This window comes from Stigmatopora argus, chromosome 1 (genome assembly GCF_051989625.1).
Source record: "Stigmatopora argus isolate UIUO_Sarg chromosome 1, RoL_Sarg_1.0, whole genome shotgun sequence".
NCBI lineage: Eukaryota > Metazoa > Chordata > Actinopteri > Syngnathiformes > Syngnathidae > Stigmatopora > Stigmatopora argus.
Window position 1 is genome coordinate 17,164,946 of NC_135387.1, and position 19,305 is coordinate 17,184,250.

The window sequence follows — 19,305 nt, forward strand, 5'->3', positions numbered from 1 at the left end:
TGGCAGCCCAGTTATCCCTTATGTGACACAGAGGAGAAGTCTTGTGTCAACAGCTGCTCCTCCTCTCCATTTATCTCTCTCGACATCCTTCATCTCCTCCTTCCCGTTCCCCCACCCTCCTTCACATTTTTCCACCTCACAAACTAAGACTTTAGTGTTTGCGTATGACAACCGATTGATTATTAATCAAGGAAGGATCTTTTTTTTCTGTGGAAAAAAAATCTGGAAGAGATATTTAGGGTTTTTGCTCTGGAGATGTTGACATGAACGCATTTATAAAGTTTTAGGAAGAAAAAAAGAAAGCCTTTAAAAACAGGTCAATAAAGACTGAACAAACTCAGCTGAAAAGGGGTAGGGTTTCCACCTCAAATTGAATTTGAATCATTTAAAGCCCAAACCAAAAGACTACAAAACATCAAATATAATTTGGCATATTTGTATCCTATTCTTATGATAGGGACCTTGAATCTATTATTTTGGAGCATAACTGTATTATACTACTCACCCTAAGACACACCCTCTTGAAACCTATAACTAAAACAATACATCAACTGGATAAATAAAACAATCTTAAAAATTAAGAATTAATGCCAAATGGAATACAGTGATACACTAATGCATGGTATGTAAGAAAATCAATTATTTATTGATGGTGCACCTTATAATCCGAAAAATTAGGTTTAAAGTTTAAAGAAAAGAACAAAGATTATTTCTTTAACTTTCTTTACCATATAGTTTAAAAAAAGAAGAATCCTATCCCCTCAGTACTTGTTTGCGAGGATTTGATTTATTGTTATCACGTCAAATTCAACGCATTAAACATTTCGAGTACTGTTTAATATTATAGTCATCATTTTATAATCAGGCCGTTAAGCAGTTGCAATGGCAACATAATACCTCCATATAAGGGAGAGTTCATGCAGCCGTTTAGCCATTAGCTTCTCTTAGTGGGACCGTTATCCAGTCGTACTCCTATATATCCTGTCGTCCATTAAAGGCTAGATTGATAGCCATCAGCCAGGCCCTGGACCCACTGACACACTCTTAATATTGGTCCTAACACAAACCACATGGCTGAAGGGTTCTTCTACACGCATATACTCAGAACCTCTTCTACCATTTCCTCCCCCTTACTCAGGGAAGAGGAGATGAGCGGTCCTAATTAAAGGTTGGCTGTGTGGGCCTCTGTGGGCAGGTCATCAAGCAGGATACATTACCTGTACATTGGGGCCCTCCAGAGTCGGAGTTAGGGTAACAATTAAGATGAAGGAATGGGGCAAAAGGGTGTGTTGAAGCCGCCTGTCAAAAAAGAATGAACTTGAACGGAATAAGTAGTTTCACACGACGAGATGTGCCGCTGAAAGCTACGTTGGGGCAAGGCCTTGACCGGGAAGGTGTGAGCTGGGGTCTCAATAGCTGTATTGTGTTCACACTTGAACATGGGCCAGGGCCCAGAGCAATAACAGAGTGGAGAAAGGGAGCATGGCGAAGTGTGGAAATGAAACAATGGTTTACACAACAGTGAAATGGCCCGTTTCCTTCTCAGCAGCACTTGAGAATGGCCTTCTGTCCTGGCTTGTCTCAGTCGCAGCTTGAGTTCAGAGACACAAAAATAGACTAATGGACACAACATAAGAGAACACACACGTACAATTATCCAATAGCATGGGTGAGAATTACCAGATATTTATGCAAGTCGTTTTCAGGAGAGACACACGTCTCCTAGCATCGTGTTTGTCTCTTTGGTGGCAGATAATGCTACTGGGCAGAAGCAGAGCCAAAAAAAAGCTACCAAACTCGCCCTGCATGTGACAAACATGACTTCATTCAACGGGTAAGCAGACCGAGAGGCCAAGTTGTGAGGAAATTCAAAGTCTTGACAGATTTTAGCACATTTGTTCGCCACCATGTTTTAAGTTTTAAGAGTGGATATGAGTAGTCAACAGGAGCAATCAAGGGCGCTAAAATGAATGTGGCCTTAAAAAGAAAGATTATCGTTTAATCTTAACACTCAGATCTGCCAAAAAGTGTTGTTCTTAAAGTTCCTTTTAGCACAAGTTAGTATAGTCACTTGCAACAGTCTGGAAGCAGTGAAATGGGGCTTGTCTGAAGAGTACTATGGATTTTTGTACAATTTCTGACAGAAAGGCTTCCTGTAATCTGGTACGTAGTCACAAGGTTTAACTATGAGTGCTCTGCTCAGATTAAATCCAGTATACTAGCGTTTATTTCATCTTGTCCTCCGTTCTTTCCAAATGACGTTTCAAGAAAAGACTGTTTTCTGTCATTCTCCTCCTCAGCAATAAGATACTTGAGCTTGTTAAAACCAATTCTGGGTTGATGCTGAACAGCAACTGACATGTGGGCGGGGGCTATATACTCGTATTGAAAACAACTCGTCTGTTTTGGATTTCAAGACGAGTTTTGTCAGACTTTTTACGAGTAGTTCTATTCTCTTTTTCGTTCTCCCCTCTGTGTTGTCCATTGTATCATGAAAGACAATGTTGTTGAAGGAAGTATTCCTTTATTCGGGTGTTAATAAATAATTGATAGTCTTACATGCTTTCAAATATGTGGCCAGCACTACTTCCTTATTTGTGTTTGTCCAGTTCCAGGAATTGTCCCGATTTTGTGTTTCACTTCCGATGTCAGTCGATAGACTGCAGGTCAAGTTTTGTTGCCGTTGAATGCAGGCTTCCTAGACTCATTATTATTTGACATTATTCTTGGCCTGCATGTACTACCTTTGAGAGATTTACTCACTCAGATCGCACTTGGGATTTTTTTTCTTTTTTTTTTCTTTTTTTTTCTCCTACTATTTGGATGAGAAAGTTGAACTCAATATTTTTTTACATTCTTTTGATGATGTACATATGAATGGCAAATTGAGTTCTTTTTAACATCAAATATCCATTCACTCACTCATTTTCAACACTGCTTCAAGCCCTCGCAGCTTGCATAGAAGATTTTCTCTTTGGTTGGATAAAGTAGAGGAAAAGTATTTTATCATTGGATAATGAAGATAGTGGACATTAATCTCCTGTATGAAAGTCCCTGTTGAGAAACTAATCATATTTCTCTTATTTAATTAGAGGACATTTTTGACTCTTGAAGCTTTTAGTCTAAAAAGAAATGATCAACCTTAATGTTATTTTTTTAATTCATGACCTTCTATTTTTCTCTTTTTGACCCCAAAAAATGGAATATACCTTGAAAAATATGTTCTGAAAAGGAAATAAAAAGTTTCATTTTTTGAGTAATGGAAGTTACGAGGTGGCATTGAGGAAGGCTGAAATAAAAAATCCATCCGTTGCTCACAATACACCATCAAGCAAGAATCATGCTTTGGGAGAAATAGAAATTAGTCAGTTGTACCAAAAACTTCAAAATGTATAGGAAAACATTATAAATTGGATTTACACTATGGAAATACAGTAGGCGATAATTGGATCTGCGCGTGTTCATATGCTGCAATGTCAAACAATGGTCCCTGTCGCATCGTGCGTTAACAGCTGTTTGCTCACTGTTTGTTCTCGCCTGACAGTAAACAACTTACTGGTTTTTCCTTCCAATATATATTAAAACATTTGGACTTTGTTCTCCTGGGCCTGTTAACAATCATCATCAATAAGGCACACTCTTTGTAGAACATAAGGGTATATGCAATAGGTTAAAAAAGAAAATGGGACTGGGACACTCCAAGGGACACAGTGTGTTTGACCCTGATGTACCGTTCATATATCTCCTCGTTTAGCCAGCACCTGCTTGGCTGTAATGAGCCAATATATCTCCTCCCTAATTGCCATAAATACCTATAATAAAAGTAGGCTTGTGAAAGCGGGTGCACGCCAGTAAAACCGATGCATTTACTTTGAACGTATCACCTGCACACAAAACGTTTCGAGTGGAATACACACCAGCGCACGGACACTCGGTCATTCGACACACATTCATCCAGGCTTTTAATAAGAGGCTGTAAATAACACAAGGCTGTTGCATTAATGAGGTCCCAGCCTGAAAACACACTGCATGTTCCTTTTCACAGCATGCACATTTCCCGTTTCAGATTACTTGGAGCTGGCAAGAAGTGTGCTGATTTGGCACATTCACTAATTTAATGTTGTCAATATTTCCTTTTGCATTAGCACCATCAAAAAAAGGACTCCTCTGGTGCTACTGTAACACTATGACAAAATGGAAATCTAACAATACTGCACAGTTGCTTCATCTGGTAATTGTCTAAGAGCAGTCTAATGGTAAAGCTCTGTCAAGACTGCCATTCCAAAGATAAACATGCTCATTTTTTGCTTGCTCTCAAGTTAAAGTTCTAAAGATGCGCAGCAATGTAAAGTACACCTACAATAATACACTGTGTATGGAAGTATAAACCACTCTGATGTATTAGTAAAAACTGAGCATCATTGTCAGAGTACAATTTTGCAGTAGGATCTGCATATCTGCAGCTGGATAATCAATTTTTGTGACAATGAATAGACATACACGTATATAAAGGCTTCCTAAATAGGACTGCAGATGATGCTGATTTCAGTGAAACAAATCAGGTCTTTAGTGACCAAGCCACATTGTGACACTCACAATATTTTTACACACACACACGTGCACACGCACTGCCCAGATGGCTTTTACAAGGCCCTGGGCCCTGGCCTCCTGCTTTTTAATTATGTCAATATTGCTACCCAGCCCACATGAAGCAGGTCACATTTAACACTCTTTAATTCCCCATAACACATTTTGCCCATATACATTTCACACACAGGCCAGTAATTCCTGACTCGGCTGACGTGGCACACTAGTGTGCCATAAGAGATAACAATCATTACCATGGGAAATAGAGCACTTTTAAATGTGTTATAAAATTGTAATTTCGACTTTTCCCAGTCTTTAACTACATGTTACGATATAATAGCACATTCAATTAAATTATTGAATAATGTGCAGGTCCCCTTAAGAAGCTAAAATTCATCCACGACACACACACACACACACACACACACACACACACACACACACACACGCCTGCCCTCAGTAATGCAAAGATCAGACGTTGCGGGAATCTGTACTCTGTCAGCCTCTTTATTAGTCTGTGTGTATGTGTGCATGTGCATTCACTTGTATGTTAAGGGGCCTCTCAAGTGGAATGAGACATGTTTTTTTCCCCAGAAAGGATACATACTCTCTCACACACACTTCTTTATTGCTTGTTAGTTGCCGTACACCTCTAACTCAATTTGGAACACCTCTAACAACCAGCACTGCAGCTGACTCCACAGCCACTCAATCTGTCACTGTCACTGTTCTACTTTCACGACTAGCTTTTCACTCAGGCTTCAGCCGTGTGTGCTTGCATGCCTACTTGCGTTTGCATGCACGTATAACATATACCTACCGTTATATTGTCCACAATTTCATGGGCAGCTATGGATGTGGTTTGACTTCCATGTCTGGTGTTTTATCTCTCATGTGAGGTCGCCCCCTAACTGCATCGTATGGAAGTTCAAATCTTAGGTGAATACACACTTTGTCTACTATTTGGAGCAGGTGAACTGCGTTTTTTGACTACTTTCAGATTTGTGTCTACCATGGTTGGCTTACTTTGTTTCCTTTGTACTTTGACCTGTTTTGTGTACACAGTGTTTTTGAAATTGCCAATTTAGCGCTTGGTGACCACAATATTAAGCATATTTGCCAAAGCTAAGAAGAGCCAATGCAAGTAATTTATCAAAAATAATGTCTCTCTTTAGAAATGACTGTCAGAGGTTTTATTCTGACTGCATATATATTCAGGTGTTTTAGTATGTAGTTGCCAATAGTATTCAGCATTTTTAATCCACAATTGCAAGCCATGTTTACTGCTTACTGTCAAATTACGATTATTTCAATCATTTATATAAATTCCTACCTGCATAAGAATGAATCATATAAATGGGTCTATATTAAATACTAATAGGTTAAACACACCATGTAACTGTATGGAAGCAAAGTGCTTCTATCTCCGCCTCGCATTGCAATCACGATCACCGCTGAGTAGCGTTTCCATTTGGTGCCCTCAGTCAAAATGAAAAGAATATGCACCTTGTCAATGGCGTCCGCCTTTACAAGTAACTTTCCTCTTCTAATTCAGCCCCGCGCCCTTCAAGCATCCGTCACACGTAGCTGATGGAGAGGGCATGTCGAGACATCCATTAAAGGTTTCTAGCTGTCAAAGGTTCCCCTTTGTGAGGCGAGGAGCAAGAGGAGTGTCGTGCTCTTATCAGAGCTTCCTGTGGAGTTTGCTCTGCATCCTGTCCACTTGGAGCCGCTTCTCTTTTCACACTCACCTCTCCTGTGACTCCTCTAGTGTTCATGTTTGTTCTTTTCCATTGCGCCCCAATCATCTATAAGTACATTCTCAACTATGCATTTAGATATTTTGGCATCATTTTCTGGATTGAAGTCAATGAAAGCAGGTGCTCAAGGGATTATGTTCTCATAAAAAAAGATTAAAATGCGATAAACTAAGGAATTGATCGTCACAATTGTGGGTACCAATGTGAAATTTTCTTACCTCTACACGTGAAGAGGTATTTGTGTACGGAAAAGAAATATGCTTTACTTATAGTAAAAGGAAATCATTTAAATTTCAGTTGAATTTGAAAATGGATATTACAATTATGGCAAGCTATTAAATTTGGTCTAAACATGTTCTCACAAGAATTCACCTCTTTTATAATGATGGTGAAAATGACATGTAATTCTTAACACTGTAATGCCATTTACTTGGACACTTTGGTCATAGCTGCTTTGAATGTACGATACTGTAACTTCCATGGAGCGTCAGGCCTTTTTCCCCTATTTGACATACAAGGATGGGAGAGGTGGCAAAATGAAACGGAAGAGGTAAATAAACAAACAATCATCCATGGTCTTGTTCTGCCTTTCCCTTGCTGTTGCACCTCATTTGAAGCCTTATAAATCAGGCTCCTACGCTGTGACATGGTGTTAGTAGGCCCCCCTCAACAACATTCGCACACATGTGCACTTTCAAAAACACACAGGTCTGCTGCTCATTAAGCCCACCATCAGACCCTTGGAAGCATAATGAAATGTAGTGAGAGGTTGGAAACCACAAGTGTGTATGAACTGCAACATGCTCAGTATGTAAGCATGTGAAAATTCTGCTTTCCTATCTTGCCACGGCCTACACAACAGCAAAAAAATCACTGTAGCTCCTCCTCTGTTTATGCTTTTTCCCCCTTTTCTATGACAAGTGCCCTATGACTGAAATCCATAGGAAGCATATTAGTGCATAATAGGTGTTGGTGCTTGTGGATGGTCTTGATTAGTGAGCGGCATAGCAGGTTTAGCTTTCGTGCCAATTTTCGCACATTAAATCAAAGCCTGTATTCAATCAGGCAAAGTTAGCAAAAGCCAACGAAGGAGCTTTGATTAGACAATATGACTAGATTCTTGGTAAATTTGGATCAGGAAAATGAAGAAATGTTTTATTTTTGATATATTTTTGTACAAATGGCAATACCTATGTATAACTACAAAAAAGAATAGCACTCTAATATTAATGCCTGTGTGATGTGCTCACTTTATAAATCAACAAAAATGTATGTTGTAATCAACATAGCTTTACAAAATCACAATATCCCGTTTGTTGAATTACTTTCAAACGTAACAAACATTGCCACTTGTTTTGGATTCAAAACAGATGTCTGCAATGATCCCCCACCCCCAAAAAAGTTTTATTTACTTTTTTTTTTCTATGCTGGGTCTTTACACATTTTAGAACGTCCACATTTCTGTTTGGACATGCGGAAGTTGGATGTAACTCACATTTGCTATAGAGAAGGCTTTGCTCATTGAACATCAATCTCTTTCTCCATCATTTCAATGTTTGTTTCTTAGTAGCTAATCTATTGTCACGTTTGATACAGGATAATATTGCCATGCTAGAAAAACTTAATTACATTAGAACGTTAGTTTTTATGTTAGACATCAATTAGCCATGAACATGGGTGAAAGCTGACTTTTGAGGTGTCCACTATAAAACGGATACAGACTGGTTATATTTCAACCTGGACCATAAACTTTGCATACATACAATTGTGTGTATCTGGATATGCACACATGGACCAGATCTTTTCACACCTCTGACCAGACACTTTACGCATTCACTCTCTATTTGCACCCCCAACCCAGTGAAAACCCTTTCACCCACACAACAAGAATATGACCTTTCACACTTTACGAGGTGAGTTAAAAAAAAGAACATGGCTTTGAAAAAAACTGCCGTTTCTCAGAGTTCACGAAGTGTGCGCATCTAAAAATGTCATCTAGCCTGTTACTTCTTCTGCATTGCAACTCACTTCACTCAGTGCAAAGCCCTCCAATTTCCTACTTCTACTTCTTCCCACATTGCTACTTCCATTTTTTAGCTTTTCTGTTAAAGACGGTAATAAGAATCCCTTATTCCTTCTCTTGAAATGAGTAACAACTCATGATCAATATCTCTCAGAGAAAGTCAAAGAAGCTACAGTTGGCCATGTCCCTTCTTTCTCCCTTTCATACGTTATGCCCACGTTTGTTGGGCATGACAGGGCTGCCACTTTGCATTCGAAAGATGACTGACATCCAAAATCATAGCCATCATCTATAATCAAATCGTGATCAACACCCTCAGAATGGAGGCGCACTTTCAATCCTTTTGCATCGAAGGGAACTTTATGTTGTGTCATCAGTTTCTGCTTTTGTAAAACTGGACTTATTCCTTCAAAACAGGTGGTCGACGACTTGGGCAACATCAAGTTTGCTCTGGACACAGGCCCGGAAACCCCTGGCAACAGCTGGCTCAAGTATGTCCGCTCCGCCCCTTCGTTTGAGGAGCAGAACCTCGCCGCCTGCCACCTCACTGGAGACCAGGTGAGTGCCCCGCTTAGATTTGGACTCTATACATAAGAGACACATTGTGTTGTCTTTGTCCCACAATGGTGAATGCTGCTTTGCTTTCCTGTTTCCCATCCACCAAGAGTGATTAGCGGGTTCCTACCGTATGTGTATTGTGTTTATCATCATGGCTTCAAAATATGTTGGCTGGTAATGACCAAGGAATGACTCTATTGTGTGGCTGTCACTGGGCTGGTTGCCAGAGCTATTAGGAAGTCACCCACGTAACAAAACTGAAAGAATCGCACAACACTCATCAGACTCCTAAAACAACCCCCCCCCCAAAAAAAAAGAATGTGTTCAATTGCCGTTGCACCCTCCCCTTTCTGGCAGATATTTGGAAATACACGAAACTGTGAACCAATCTCTTTGGAGCAAATGAATTAGTCAGGTATGTGAGGACCCCATTAGTTATCTCGTTTTCTTAGTAGAAATTCATGTTTTAGGGATTTTTTTAGCTTATGTTAATTTCCTTTGTTGATTCAGCTTGTTTAGATGTGATCATGTAGTTTAACATTTATCGGCCCGTCAGAACAAAAAGTCTGCACAGTACATTTTCAAATATAATCTTTCATAGATTTGTATCATATTTATATGATGCGTCCATTTTTATCAGAGTAGTATTTACTCGCCTGGGTTCGGTGCGGGCAGGTGCGTGCTCGAAATAACTTGTTGCAACGTCTGATCGAATTGGCAGCATTAATATATACATGGACTTTTTAAAATATTTCAGAAAAACGTGGAATAAGCACTTCAAAACAACTAGTCGCAAAAACTAAAGTTTATTCATGGAGTCAAAGAAAAGTGAAACTTGCCCTTGAATGGCCTAAGATGACATGACATGCGACATGACAGTTGTACGACAGGAGACAAATACTTCCATATGACTCGTCTGTGTTTCCACATTCCTTTCACTTATTTGATTCCTAATCCCTCCCTGCCTTGTCGGGTTCTCCCCGTCCTTCGCCGCCCTTTTGTCTCTTTCTCAGTCCTCCAGTCTTGACCTGTCACCTGTCACTCTCGCACACTGAGGGGACGGGCCACCGTGTCCATTTAAGCTTCAGACATTATGAAAGAAAATGGGAGGCTGGCTTGGAGGAAGTTAGAAGGAACGCACGGGGGCCTCAAAGATTGACAAGCACCAATTGGCTGGCGACACCAACCTGCCTAATCCTTTTAAGATTTTCACATCAGTGCCCCCTGCCACTGCCGCACAATGTCAAATGAAAGAGTCAGCGCACCATCGAAAATTGTGCAGAATTATTGGACCCAGTAAAGGTCACGTGGTCTCTTGCTTTTTGATGCATTTTGCAGTTTGTACGTGGCAAATGGCTTTGCTTTTGTTTTCCTGGCCACTGGTTCGTCACAGTTATGAGCCCATCATTTATTTATACACACAAGACGAAGCCACTCAGTGCTAAAATGTCTTTTTCCGCAACGCATTGAGCGATTTCCCTTCGCTGGTCTTTTACATGCACAATGCATGACTTTATGGAAATGTGTTCACACTGCAGAACCAAATGCAGGCCTTCAAAGCAGGGGGAAAAAGTCTGTTTATTTTCTTCTTACTCATGTTGTAGGATGAACATGAATGCATTTTTGTTGGTAGCCATTTTTTGGGGTCATGTTTCAAATTGGCAAATATTTCTAAATATTGTTGCCGGAAAAAAAGAGATGATTGCCCACTTCTGGTGTTCCTATTCAGTGACTCTGAGGCAAAGTCGCATCTGCTGAGTGGAATATTGCTGAGAGCAATGCAACATGTTGTTGCACGTTAGGGTTCATTTGAAGGTGAACCTGGTCCACTTTGACTCACTCCTTGTCAGTCTGGTAAACCTTGTTTGATATGCCCTTCCACCCCCAGATAGATTCATCAATACAAATACACACACAGGTGTGTGTACCTGTAATACTACAGGTTTACTGTGGGCCTTGAGCTGGCATTACATTTTTATTTTTTGACAGAGATGAGGGGAGGTCAGGACAGGTCTGAGTGTATTGCCCCAACTATTAAAAAAACACTCAAAGATGAGCTCTGCAAACACAGTTTTCTTTCTTTCACATAATTTTCTATCTTTTGCTTGGATTGATAATTTATAGGGCCCTCAATTTACTTAATGACCGCAATTGGAAGTACTAGGGGTCCAGTCAATATTGACTGGGATCGGTGCGTGAGTTAAATCCTGGGAAATTTATAAATGAATGAAAACTTAGTTTTACCGGGGGCCATAAACAGTGTCTTTCATTTTTTTGAAATTCTGATGTTATTAATTTTGTTTCCGTTAAATATTTAAATTAATCCTAAAATAATAGAGACAAATGGGGTATAATAGAACAAGTGAGACCTGGTGTTCATATATGTTGACCTCATTTTAAGTCATTTAGGCCACACTTGTATACCAAATGTTAATATTGTGGTCTACATAAACCAAAATGTATAGATTCCAACATTTTCTCTTTATGGGGTTCCTATTTGTAATGACAAAAAATTGTCACTTGCCCTATGAAGGATAAACCGATTTATTTTAAGATGTTATTTTCCGAATGATAAAATTCTAAAACATGAACTGGTAAAATGTGCATCTATAAAAATGACACGTGGGTTTTTTTGTGTGGTTTTGTTTTTTTATTTTTGGGGGGATGTGGTCTTCATATAATTGGTTTAAAATCCTAAACCCTCATTTTGTTAACCTTACAAAAATACTATTTCCATTTCATTTGTTAAACTATCACAGAATAAAATGTAAATGTATTCCGCAAATAAACATTCCTAGTCTTAAACACATTTTTAGTCATTTCTCACGACAAGCCATTTCGGTAAAAGGTCCATCGATTATTGAAAATCACTTTTCGTACGAATTAACACGCGTGTGTGTCTCGTGTCGTCGGTGGGAATCCGTGCGCCCACCCAGTTGTAACTGAGCGCATGAGGAGGGTCACCGGGGTTTGCTTTTATCCATTACCGACATCAATATTAAATATGTGCAGTTGATGGGGGGTGGGCGGTAGGGCTGACGAGAGGGGTCCTCCGTGCTTTCGGCTGCAGATAAGATGAGGAGGAGTGGCCGGCGGGGGGACCACAGAAGGAGAGAGTGAGAGAGAGACTGAGAGAGTGAGAGAGAGGAGTGAGAGAGAGAGAGCGCACGGAGAAACCTCGCAGGGAAAGAGAAAGAGAGAGCGACTCATCTTCATCATCATCTTTAATGGACACTCGGTGACTAGATAGATAAAAGTCAGTCAGTGGGCCGCCAACTTTGAGGGGACAAAGTGTCATCCGGCGCGTCATCCGCCGTGCGCAAGATTTTGCGGCCGCTCGGCCGAGTCCGACGCCCGGCCGTCTGCGTTCGGCTCCATCGGTTCCATCGTCCGCATCGTCTGCATCGGCTCCATCGACCCCATTCCAGGCCGGCAGTCAGAGTTGTGCCGAAGCGAGTAGTAATATGGGCTGTGTGGCCAACTCCGCCGGGACCCAAATGCTCGTGCAACTGGAGGCTCTTCGCACTGCCGCGCAACTTTCTCAACTACTCCGACTCACGGAGAAAAGAAAGGTCAGGTTTTTCTTTGTGTGGGCACGCAAAAATCAATATAGATCATAATAATAACAAGAATATTCTGTCGTGTCAGCTCGGTCATACGACTCTTGGAAGTTTACTTTATGCGTGCGCGCGTGTGTTGCTGGCTTCCCGACCCTCGATTGGTGTTGACGAGAGAGCCCCCTTGTGGCCATATTTCACATGGCAAGCTTTTCGGAAGTGCGCGGAGGTCTTTTTTTAGTCATTAAATGGGAGGAAATTTGTGTACCTGACGATGAGGACGTACACGTGTTGCCAATTTCATATTTAATATGTGCATGGAGTGAGTTTTATTTTTGTTTTGGGGTCTTTAGGAAGTGAGTCGGCAAACGACAAAACAGATTTTAGTCGTTTGAAATTAATTATCCAGGTCCCATTAATTGTCAAATATTGATATTTTTTGTGTCTGTTGCAATTTCCAACAATTGCACAGCAACGTGTATTGCTGAAATTAAAAAGAAATGGTTCATTTGTGGTATTTTAACAATACAATTAACAATAAATTAGTAATTTATACTATGTGCGTTTCAGTCAATTGTATATTTGTTTATTTTTTTGTAAATCGTTTCTGTCGCATTACTGAAGAAATAATTAACCTTTTTTGTACAGTAGTCAGCAGGGAAATCATTTTATTCTGAGTCTGAGCATTAGGCCCTTTTCTAAAAACGAAAAAAAAATCATAATTACTTGAAGTAATTTCTAAATATTTTGAACTTATGTTATTGTTCTTTCTCTCTGTAGATTTATTACAAAGCAGTACGGGACATTGATGCAGGGGAGGAGCTTTTAGTTTATATGAAGGACGGCATTTTCCCGGAGGGTTCCATGGCACCTAACCTGCAAGGTAAGAAGACTAATGTGGTTCATTAGTGCACATTTTAAACAAAGTCCAAAATTGCATCCTGCTTCCACTGCGGCTCTCAACGCCTTACTCACTTGCTTCTGCACTATACGTGGTAGAGACTGCCTGTTGTTAATCAATAAATGTGAATTATTTCACTTGTATTAAAAAAAGAAACAGAAAAAAAACTAAATGCAATAATACAATGTAATAACACACAAAACATCTCATTTAAAATTCACCTGCCATTAACAATTTTAACAGATTTGTTTAAGTCTACAAAATGCAAACAGAAAGGATTTGCTGAGAGTTCACTTTTATTATCTTTTCAGTCCCAGGCTTTAAAATTGTTTACCGAATTTAAATGAATCAACAGAAATCACACACCTGTCATAAATATATTCATATTTTAATACTGCTACAATTTTAGTTTGCAAATAAATAAATCAATTTTGTGTTTTCAGAATGTTCATTCGGCTTTAAGCGTAACGTTGTTGTTGTTTTTTCTTTTTTTTCTGGAGAGCAAATCTTGTTTGTTTTTGTTTGCTTATTTGCCTTTTTTGCCAGATAAATTATTTTCTTCATTTGCTTTTAATAATTTAGCATGAAAAAACATGCTATGTTTTTTAATCAAAGTATTGGAAATTTGATGAGTGTTGGGCGTTTCTTTATGAATGCAAAAAGATATATATACCCACGAGAAGTTAAAACCTGTGTGTGCGGTGATTGATTGTAAACACTGTTAGATGCATGCACACCACCGTGTGCGCACGTGTTTCATTCCTGCAGTGACAAAGAAATATAAAACAAATCAATAAAACTATAATGAAGTTGTAAAAGAGATTGACATTACTGTTATACTGTTTCCTTTTTTATATAATTATGTGCAATACACCGTACTACTTAGAATATCCTGTAAAGGTTCTATTTCAGTAATTCAATTTAAAAGATGAATTTGACACATTAAATGGATGAATAAAATGCAAATCAGTACATTTCAGACTTGATTAAATTTATTTTACTCATTGTTTAGTGTAAATTGTCAAAATCAAACAACTTTGACCTGATATTCCAATTTTGGGAGAGTAGTACTGTAATTGTTTTAGTTTTAGCTCAGTGCATTCTCGTAGCTGGCTTTATCGGAGCAGGAATTCAGTGTAAAGAACACGAGGAGTCCCTTGTGACATCACCCATGCTCCCAGATTAGCTGCTAAACTGCACATAATCGTGTTTCCAATCATCTCCCAGATAGTCATTAGCCTCCCCTTTTGAAAACCCACCACCACCATGGCCGAGATGAGCAAGAAAAAAAAACGCTTTAAGAATTTGAATGCACACTCAAGTAGCTTTTAGAGCACTTATTAACTTTGAGAGAAGCGTTCCAAATTTCGAGTCATACTCTCCTGCTCAAATTGCAGCGAAGTGGCAGGGAGAAACAAACAAGTATGACTAAAGCACACATTGTACTGAACGTGTGTGCTCTAGTGTACGATTTGGTATAGAGTTAAAGCCCAGTGTAATGGCCCATTGACTAGCAAGTCATTTATCCACCTCATCAAGGCTGGTCACATGCATCTTTCTACGCTAATGCTCTTTTAATGTGTCCAACACGGTCCATCTGGATAAACGGTCACAGAAGAATATGGGGTCTTCCAGGCATTGTATAAGTCACTGCTGATAAACTCAATGAAATGATGGATGGGTGTGTGTTTTGGGATGCCAGGTGGGTGCTCATGGCGCCACTGTGGCTCTGCTCACCTCTGTTTCTTGAGCCTTTTCCTTTTTCTTTTCTTTTTTTTCTTCATTGCCATGCACAAAGACTCTCTGCTGGACTTCCCCCCCCCAGAGATGTTGAACTTGGACTCGAGCTCAGGAACTTGCTATTGAAAGGACTGGCTGGAGTTTTAATGTGTTTGACCTCGTTGGCGAGGGTCATTGTGAAGGTTATCATGGTGGTTGGGACAGACTTGTACTTATTGTTTCCCGTCTGCACATGCGGCCCCTGCAACACTCTACCTAACATGCAATTAAAAGTGTTAATGAAGGCAATGTATCACAGCTAATTGATTTCCATTTTATGCAATTGTCAATTGCATGGTTGTTGGTTTTACCACTTAAATGGGAGCCAATTTAGCTGTAACTAACCTAGAAAGAGGCAATTGCTGGCAATAGATTTTGATGGATTAAATAATTGATAAAATAGTAATTAAAAAATACATTGAAAAATAGATACACAGAACTAAGACCACAATTACTCGACGCCTTTCTCCATACAAGCAGATAAAATGATCCATTGATGCAATATATGCACAGTTTATCAGTATGAACATTAACCTAAGCATCAGGAAATGTGTTGAGTCAAAGTCCATTCAGAAAAATAACAGCAAAGACATTTGATTAAGCGACTGAATTCATAAGGTTTGGTTGTCATGGTGACTTGATAGCTGTGCCTTGTGTTTTAAATGTGCAGATGAGCAGATGTACCGCTGTGAAGACTGTGACGAGCTGTTCTCCTCAACACTTGAGTTGCGGCGACACCAGAAATATTCTTGTTCCAGTGCGGGCTCCATCTTTGATACCCTGAGAGAAGACTTCAAACAGGAGCGGGAGGACAGCGACGAAACCGTCCATGAGTGTAAAGACTGTGAGAAAATCTTCCCAAATGAGTACAGGTGAACAAAATTGTGACAGCAACAGAATGTTTGCTTCAGGTGCCAATGTGCAGTTTAGTTCATTGCCTATTCTGTCCGCATGAAGTCTGGGCCAGCACATGATAGTCCACACAGAGGAGAGGGAGTACAAATGTGACCAGTGTCCCAAAGCTTTCAACTGGAAGTCCAACCTCATTCGTCACCAGATGTCACATGACAGCGGCAAGCGCTTTGAGTGTGAAAATTGTGATAAGGTACAGCACACCCGGCACGTAAGTGGTACACTGGACACACTGGCTTTGCCTGATCAAATATTTTTGCTCGATGTACTTTATTGGTCATTCCTGGAGAGCTGTAAAAACAGATGTCTCAGTCATTTCTTTAGTTTTGGCAAAATATGATGCAAAAATGTGTCAAATGGCTAATTGAAATACATGCTGATTATTGAATCCATTTGGTTCACGGCAGGTCTTCACAGATCCCAGCAATCTACAGCGTCACATCCGCTCGCAACACGTGGGGGCCCGAGCTCACACTTGTCCCGAGTGTGGCAAGACATTTGCCACCTCATCAGGTCTCAAACAACATAAGCACATCCACAGCAGTGTCAAACCTTTTATTTGTAAGTGAGAGTCCTGCATGGTTTTTAGTTTTACGCCCATATAATTGATTCCCTTTTGTACTTTTTCGGGAGTCTTTTGTTTGCAACTTTTTCTTACATCCAAAGTTTTTACTAGTTTTCACATATGGCCTCAAAAAGACAAATGTATATATTTTGAGGGATATTTTTCATGATTACCAGCTTGTTGTAGTGTCCAGTTCCTATTGACCGTTATTTCTTAATTTCCATTGTTTGTATATGTTGTAGTTGATTTGGTTTACACAGTTAGAGACAGTGTTAAAAAGGGTTTAACCAGGCCCTGATGGGCTGCATCTTCCTTTATCCCTAGGTGAGGTGTGCCACAAATCCTACACGCAGTTCTCCAACCTCTGCCGCCACAAGCGTATGCACGCAGATTGCCGCACTCAAATTAAGTGTAAGGACTGTGGCCAGTTGTTCAGCACTACCTCCTCCCTAAACAAGCACCGTCGCTTCTGCGAGGGCAAAAACCATTATGGCTCACCAACAGGAATGTTCAATCCCGGTATTCCCATGAGCTCCAGTCCTATTTTGGCCAAGGCCAAGTCCCACCACCCCCACCTAAGTGGTCTGAATCAGTCGGCTTTAGGCTTCACCGACTACTTTCCTTCCAGACCTCACCCTCATGCTGGCTTGCCCTTCTCCTCAGGACCCCACGGTTTCCCATCCCTCCCACATGGTTTCCCCGGCATGTTTCCTCCATCATTGTATCCACGGCCGCCACTATTGCCGCCTAGTCCGATGATGAAAACCGCCCTTGGCAACAGCACTCAAGAGGCACTCAAGCTACCACACAGTCCTCCAGATGCCCCCCCAGTGTCTTTAGTTAGCTCCACAAACAGTAATGGAGGGAACAGTTTAAGTCTGGCTGAGGACAAAGATAGCGAAAGTAAACTGACGCTCTCCTCTGGTGGAGAGACTAAGACCAAGTCCAAGATGGGAGACCTTTCAGATGGCAGTGACTTGGAAGATGTTAACACGACAAGCGGGACTGATTTGGACACCACAACTGGTACGGCTTCAGGTGATGGTTCTGACCTGGAGAGCGACGGAGATAGTGAACGCGAGCACAATGGCAAACGAAGAAAGCCGTCCGTGGCACTTTCCAGCCAAGATGGTTCCCAGTTAGAAGACACAAACCGTGCAGTGATGCCAGCGGTGTCTAATTCAGGCAACCTCTTGGTTGATCGGCCCTTTTTCTCGTCTGTGCCCACGCAGCACTCTTTCTTCCCTCCACCTGATGAGCAAGCACTCCCACCGACCACCACGAATGCTATTGCAGCCACCACTGATTCCATTAAAGCCATTGCTTCAATTGCTGAGAAATATTTTGGTCCCGGTTTGATAGGTCTTCATCAGGAAAAGAAGATGGGTCCACTCCCCTACCACTCCATGTTTCCCTTTCAGTTCCTACCCAATTTCCACAACTCCTTGTACCCCTTTAGCACTGATCGGGGTGCCCTCAACTCTGGCCTGTTCTTCAAAGGCGAACCCAAATCGCCTCGTGATCATCTGCATAAGATGGTTTCTGGCGCGCTTGGAGCACCTGTACCTAGTGGGGAATCACCATTTGATCTTAGTACGAAAGCTAAGGAGACCAAGCTATCGCCTACAACTCCAACTAACCCTTCAAATCTAAACCTTAATACTGGGAGTGCCAGGGGCTCATCCGTAATGTCTAGCGGTGAGGAACAACCATTAGACCTTAGTATCAATAACAGAAGCCGAGGCGGTCACAATGGTACAGCAGCTGAAGCTCAGAATCAAAAGAACCACATTTATGGAGTTGTAAAAGGCATTTCCATCAAGGATGAAACAGTCAACTTTTCAATTCCTCACACCCAGTCACTGCATCAATCGCCCATTGCGTCGCACCAACACCAACAGCCACAGCCGCACCAACCACCTCCTCTGCACTACGCCAAACCCTCTGCCTTCTTTATGGACCCAATATACAGGTATTTCTGTTCCAGTTAGACCGCACAGTTTTATCTACAAATATTAGTGGATTAATGGTTAAGATGTTTGAGATGATCCCAGACCTTGGTATGTAACCCGCTGCCTTGTTGTTGGTCCAGCAGGGTGGAGAAAAGGAAGCTACTTGACCCTGTCGGAGCGCTGAAGGAGAAGTTCCTCAGGCCTTCACCACAGCTCTTCCACCCACAGGTATACCCATTTTAAACAGACATAGTGTACTTGTGCCAAGGTAAACAAAAAGGGTAAATACTAGCGCAGATGCTAGAGTGGCGAATACAAGAACAATGTAGTCAATATCTTTTACGTCGCACAAACAAGTACATGATGTGAATGTCTTTTTCTTTACCCTCCCACGCTGCTACAACCTGAATTGATAGGCCTCAATGCACCATAATTCGATTGTTGATGTTCTGTTCTCAAGGGTTGTAGGACTTCTTCCTTTGTTTATTGAATGGCGCCTGTGTACTTCATCACTTTTACCCTTTTCAGAAGACACTGTGTTATTGCAGCTTTGATAATTACTCACATTGTTCGACTGTCCCCGGACCCTCGCTGCCGCTTTAAATCTTGATTGCGAAGAATGATAGTATTAATAAAACATTTTTTAAATGAATAGTAAGCATTTGAATGGTATCCTCTCTAATCTTAGCCTTTGCATTGTTTCATGCACTG

At 40.8% G+C, this 19,305-nt stretch overlaps 1 protein-coding gene across 11 annotated transcripts in view; it reads left to right on the forward strand.

Annotated features, from left to right (window-relative positions):
* prdm16 (PR domain containing 16) overlaps positions 1 to 19,305 on the forward strand; it is a 140,877-nt gene that overhangs the window by 111,469 nt on the left and 10,103 nt on the right. For 3 of the 11 annotated variants that reach the window (XM_077604168.1, XM_077604175.1, XM_077604172.1), the window contains exons 4-10: positions 8,788 to 8,928; positions 13,266 to 13,368; positions 15,836 to 16,037; positions 16,123 to 16,288; positions 16,485 to 16,638; positions 16,934 to 18,614; positions 18,735 to 18,822. In XM_077604168.1, the coding sequence (XP_077460294.1) occupies positions 8,788 to 8,928; positions 13,266 to 13,368; positions 15,836 to 16,037; positions 16,123 to 16,288; positions 16,485 to 16,638; positions 16,934 to 18,614; positions 18,735 to 18,822 (2,535 nt within the window). Of the gene's footprint in view, positions 1 to 8,787; positions 8,929 to 12,062; positions 12,501 to 13,265; positions 13,369 to 15,835; positions 16,038 to 16,122; positions 16,289 to 16,484; positions 16,639 to 16,933; positions 18,615 to 18,734; positions 18,823 to 19,305 lie in introns of those variants that run through there. The other 8 variants (XM_077604169.1, XM_077604173.1, XM_077604174.1 and 5 more) reach the window with 6 other exon arrangements.